General features: G+C 34.7%; 1 protein-coding gene across 1 annotated transcript; it reads left to right on the forward strand.

Moving 5' to 3' along the window:
* The first annotated feature begins 3,380 nt into the window (after window positions 1-3,380).
* Window positions 3,381-4,456, forward strand: LOC131045882 (pathogenesis-related thaumatin-like protein 3.8). The gene is made up of 2 exons (XM_057979547.2): window positions 3,381-3,522; window positions 3,622-4,456. The coding sequence occupies exons 1-2, from the start codon at window positions 3,456-3,458 to the stop codon at window positions 4,230-4,232; spliced, it is 678 nt and encodes a 225-aa protein (XP_057835530.1). The 5' UTR covers window positions 3,381-3,455; the 3' UTR covers window positions 4,233-4,456.
* Window positions 4,457-5,163: the final 707 nt, after the last annotated feature.

A 5,163-nucleotide genomic window follows, 5' to 3' on the forward strand; every position in this document is an offset into this window, starting at 1 on the left:
ATCCCTAAGTTTAGAATGTACATTCTCCCTTGGTAGCTTAATAATCTATCTAACTAAAAAAAATATCTATTAAATCGATGGTCCAAGGGGTTTTTCTCTACATCTTTCTCCATCATGGAATAATCTCTTTGAAGATTATGAACCACTTTCTTGAATTAGACCTTTTAGTAATAATGGCTGCTAGATGCATTCTTCTACTAAGAGAATCTATTTCTCTATGTTTCATCTCCTTGTAGCAATCATGTTTGCACTCCAATCATCAAGCTACAAATTCAATCTCATCCCTCTCGAGTCTTGGCTAAAAATATAAAGATCTCAATTTTCCTACCATGGTGTGTTGTGGATCTCCTCTAACATCAACTTCCTCAAATTCCTAAGTTTAGAATGTACATTCTCCCTTGGTATCTTAATAATAAAATCTAACTAAAACAAATATCTATTAAATCGATGATCCAAGGGGTTTTTCTCTACATCTTTCTCCATCGTGGAATAATCTCTTTGAAGACTACAAACCACTTTCTCAAATTATAGCTTGTAGTAATCATGGCTGCTAGATGCCTTCTTCTACTAAGAGCATCTATTTCTCTATGTTTCATCTCCTTAATGTATTCAATCCTAAATTTATATTCAGTAAGAAACTATATCTATCTATTTTTGTGAGCATTGAGATTGGGTTGAGTAAATATATATTTAAGGCCTAGGTCGTCCATCTTCAATTCAAAAGGCTTACCCAAAATATAGTGCCTCCACATCTAAAGCACATGAATTATGGCTACTAACTCTAGGTCATGGGATGCATAGTTCACCTTATATTATTTCAACTTCCTAGAATAATAGGCAACAACTTGCCCATTCTGCATTAGCACTCCTCCTACACCTTATCCTTATGCATTTTGTTATCACCATGAATTACCCATTTGGATTATGTACAATCAATATACGATTTGAAATGAGCTTCTTCAAAAATTGGAAAGCTTGGTCACACTTCTCATTCCACTCAAACCTTTTCCCTTTCTATGGAGTGAAGTGATTGGTGCTACAATTTTAGAAAATCCTTATACAAACTTCTTGTAGTATCTTGCAAGTCCCATGAAGCTCTAGATTTTAGTTACATTATATGGTGTAGGCAACCCCACGATTGCTTTTATTTTCTCTAGATCAACTACAATCTCTCCCATTGAAATCATAAGGTGTAGATAATTCACCTTGTCCTTGTAGAAAGTACACTTGAATAGCTTACCAAAGATCTTATTCTCCCTTAGGAATTGTAAAACTATCCTCAATCTCTTGATGCAATGTTCAATAGATTCATGAAAGTTGTAGCATTATTTGACTCGAATGACACTAATGTGAAATCGTAGTAGCCATAATAAGTCCTAAAAGCTATCTTTTAAATATCCTCTTCCTTAATCCTCAATTTGTGGTAGCCATATCTAAGGGACCTATCTTAGATAATATTATAGATCCTCTCATCTGATCAAAGAGATCATTAATCCTTCATAGGGGATACCCATTCTTGACTTTTACTTTGTTCAACATCCCATAGTCAATACACAAGCACAAGGTCCCATTATTTTTCTTCACAAAAATGAGCAGTCCACTGCATGGAGATAGACTAGGTCTAATAATCCCTTGGTTCAAAAACTCCTGCAACTGTGACTTCAATTCATACACCATAATGCATTTCACCCAATAAACCTCTCTTGTATGATGAGGGTGGATTTTATAAAAAATGATAATGTGGTTGCTTAAACCATTAGCACGACATTGTAGTGACGGCAATTGATTACTAGTAATGGTTCCCTAAAGAATCTATTTATAAAGATGTAGGATTGTTGATCAGTAATGGAGATCTAATAAGATATCAAAAATCAAGATCGAGTTGTTAAAGTGATTATGAGGTAAATGGTGGAGGATAATTAGTATTTTTAAATGATTTTGAGGGATGGTTGTAAAATGGTTACGAAATGAGTGGAGAGGAATAAAATAATTTTTTAATTCTTTTATATTTATTTTTGGTGCTTATGTGGGGACTTTTAGTCAATTTTATTTGTTGGATTTTTTGTGGATGGGACATTAAATAGGAATTGGGACTCCAAAATTTGTGTTAAGACATAGGGAAATGGATTAGAACTTAAGGAAAATTAGGAATAATTTGTATAATAGGATGAAGACATAACAATGAATTACTTACATTTAGGAAATAATCAATATTAAATTAATTGATAGCTATCTATTGTGATATTTATTGTGTAATATCTTTGAAAAACATCAATAATGCATGGAAATATCTTCAAGGTTGTTTCGTTCTTATTAGATCAACAGTTTATTTTTATAGTGACACACCCATAAAATTCTTGAAAACTAGTAATATCATGTAAATGTATTATCAAATGACTCAAGCACAAATATTTATGTCCATAGTAACAATACACTATATAAAATGACTATAGAAAATAGAAATGTACAAAATATTATTACTAATTATCCCTCATCCTCCATACATTTCATTAGAAAAACATATGTCAATATAATTAACTAAATTTAACATGCATTGTCAAGCCTTTAGAAATTCGCGTAACTTTAGGATATTGAAAATCAGAGATCAGTGCTTTGAATACAAATAAATAGATTTTGATGATGCACAAAATGTCAAGCCTGAGATAACAGAAATCTAATTGTTGATGACCATTCGAATTTTAAAAGACTCGGGCTCTCATAGGATAGTCCGGTCGTGGCTTCTTTGCTTCTACCATAGAACGTGGAGTTCTCTTCTCCGTATAAACAACTAAACTCCTCCTTCAATACTCAATGTATCCATCTATCCGAAACATACTGGAAAAAATCAGCTTTGAGCGGTCTATATTATTAAAATTAATTGTGAAATATTTTTTTTTATCAATGTTTGGAATAATATTCTGTCTCATTATCAGAATATACTGTACTGAGTCAGAATTCTTATCCATGATCTATTGTCGGAATGTAGAAAGTCAAGATTTATACTATATGTTCCAAAACGTTGATGACTCTTCGCATCTTGATTGAAAATATTTACACAGTAAAATCTAAAATCTTTCAAAGAAAAGTTTGAATGTGACCAGGGTTGCCGTAACATACATCGCTTCTCAAGCTAGGATTAGGCTTCCTTGGTAACAGTTCATATTCATTCAATCCAGGCTGTATAATGCCAACAGTTTCAGATCTTGCGCTTCTTGTAGATGTTCTGGTCGCATCTTCATATAAAACCTAGACAAATTAAAAAAAGACAAATTGGGAAAAGAAAAACTATAAAAGGACAAGAGGGCTTTCGTGTGATATACGGCTCTTAAAGTCGGGTCTTTGCTTCTTTGCTTCCTTCTTACCTTCGTAGGAGGTGGAGCTCTCTATATAAGTGACATACCCCTCCTTGTATCTTCATTCAGTCTTTGCTGTATGCGATATAGATACTACTTATAATGGCAAAAGTATCAGATCTTGCGCTTCTTCTTGTGGCTGGAATGGCCATATCTCTTTACATTCAAGGTAAGCTGTCATAGTAACATAATGCGTGTTGTATGAGGTTGAATAGTATAAACATTTCCAAGGCTAACAATAATAGTATGTGTGTATTATTTGTCACAGAGGCGAGAGCAGTTAAGTTTGATATAAAGAACCAGTGCGGGTACACAGTGTGGGCGGCGGGATTACCCGGAGGAGGGCAGCAGCTGACCCAGGGTCAGACATGGACGGTTAATTTGGCGGCGGGGACACAGTCGGCAAGATTCTGGGGTCGAACCGGCTGCTCTTTCGATGCGAGCGGCAAAGGAACCTGTCAAACCGGTGACTGCGGCGGCCAACTGAGCTGCACAGTCTCGGGAGCTGTTCCCGCCACGCTGGCCGAGTACACTCAGAGCGACCAGGACTATTACGACGTGTCGCTAGTGGACGGCTTCAATATTCCTCTTTCCATCAACCCTACCAATGCACAGTGCACTGCCCCTGCATGCAAAGCCGACGTGAACGCTGTGTGCCCTGCTGAATTGAAGGTTGCCGGCGGATGCAAGAGTGCCTGCGTTGCCTTTCAAACAGACCAGTATTGCTGCACTGGCAGCTATACCAACAGCTGTCCTGCGACAAACTACTCAATGATATTCAAGCAGCAGTGCCCTCAGGCCTACAGTTATGCCAAGGACGATACGGCCACATTCGCTTGCCCCTCCGGTACAGACTACACTATTGTATTCTGTCCCTAGATATATATAGGATTATGTTTGTGTGTGGACTAATATATTAATAAGTGTTGTCATCTTCGTATTGACACTGTGGTGTAGCCGCGTAGGCCGTTGCAACGCTCACCACTTATTATCAATAAAACATTGCTGTCATTTTACCAGTAATGAGAGAAGCGTAATTCACACGCAATACACTGTTCCGAGAGAATATTAAAAATAAATATATACTTTGATATTTTATTTTCTTTATATTTAAAAATTAGGTGTCATATATTTTCTTAAAGACTTGTTTCATAGCTAAGATATGAGATGCTTCTCCTCCTATTGTCATTAAGACAGGTTACGCCTATTACTATAATCATATGATTATTTATAAAAATTTTAACATATAAATTAATAAAAATATTGGTAAAACTATTTTGTTGAAAGAACGTAAAGTTATTTGTTTAAATGGAATATACATTCTTAATTGTATATCTTTGTATATTTTTTGTCACATAAAATTCAATAATGATAATTGTGTCTTCTATTGGATAGGGTTCTTAACGTTATACAAGATAATCTACTATAGAGGATAAAATAGTTATTGTAAAAAATGGTGTACATGCACTCCAATATTTTCACAATCAATTTGTACCTTATACTAGATGTTTAGATAGGAGTTCCTCAATTGTAAATTATTCAAAAAGGAAGGTTGCTAGTCTAACACATCTATGTGCAAGGAGCATCATTTGTATTTATTTTGGAGTTAAAAAGTGAATAATAATATTTACGCATTTTATGGGTACAAAAGAAACAATTATTTATATGCATTTTATGGCTGCATAATGAAAATATAATGTATGTCCATTTTGTTGGTACAAAATAGATTACTAATGTTAGAATATTACCGATGCAAAATAGAACTATGCTAATGCATTTCTGAGCATATAGTGAAATAGTTGTGAGTATG

The sequence above is a fragment of the Cryptomeria japonica genome, unplaced genomic scaffold (assembly GCF_030272615.1).
Source record: "Cryptomeria japonica unplaced genomic scaffold, Sugi_1.0 HiC_scaffold_305, whole genome shotgun sequence".
NCBI lineage: Eukaryota > Viridiplantae > Streptophyta > Pinopsida > Cupressales > Cupressaceae > Cryptomeria > Cryptomeria japonica.

Excerpts from the sequence above, each read along its gene's own strand:
- LOC131045882 (XM_057979547.2), top strand. The coding sequence starts at position 3,456 with ATGGCAAAAGTATCAGATCTTGCGCTTCTTCTTGTGGCTGGAATGGCC. Across the intron at positions 3,523-3,621 it reads CATATCTCTTTACATTCAAG|AGGCGAGAGCAGTTAAGTTT; the intron begins GTAAGCTGTCAT and ends TATTTGTCACAG.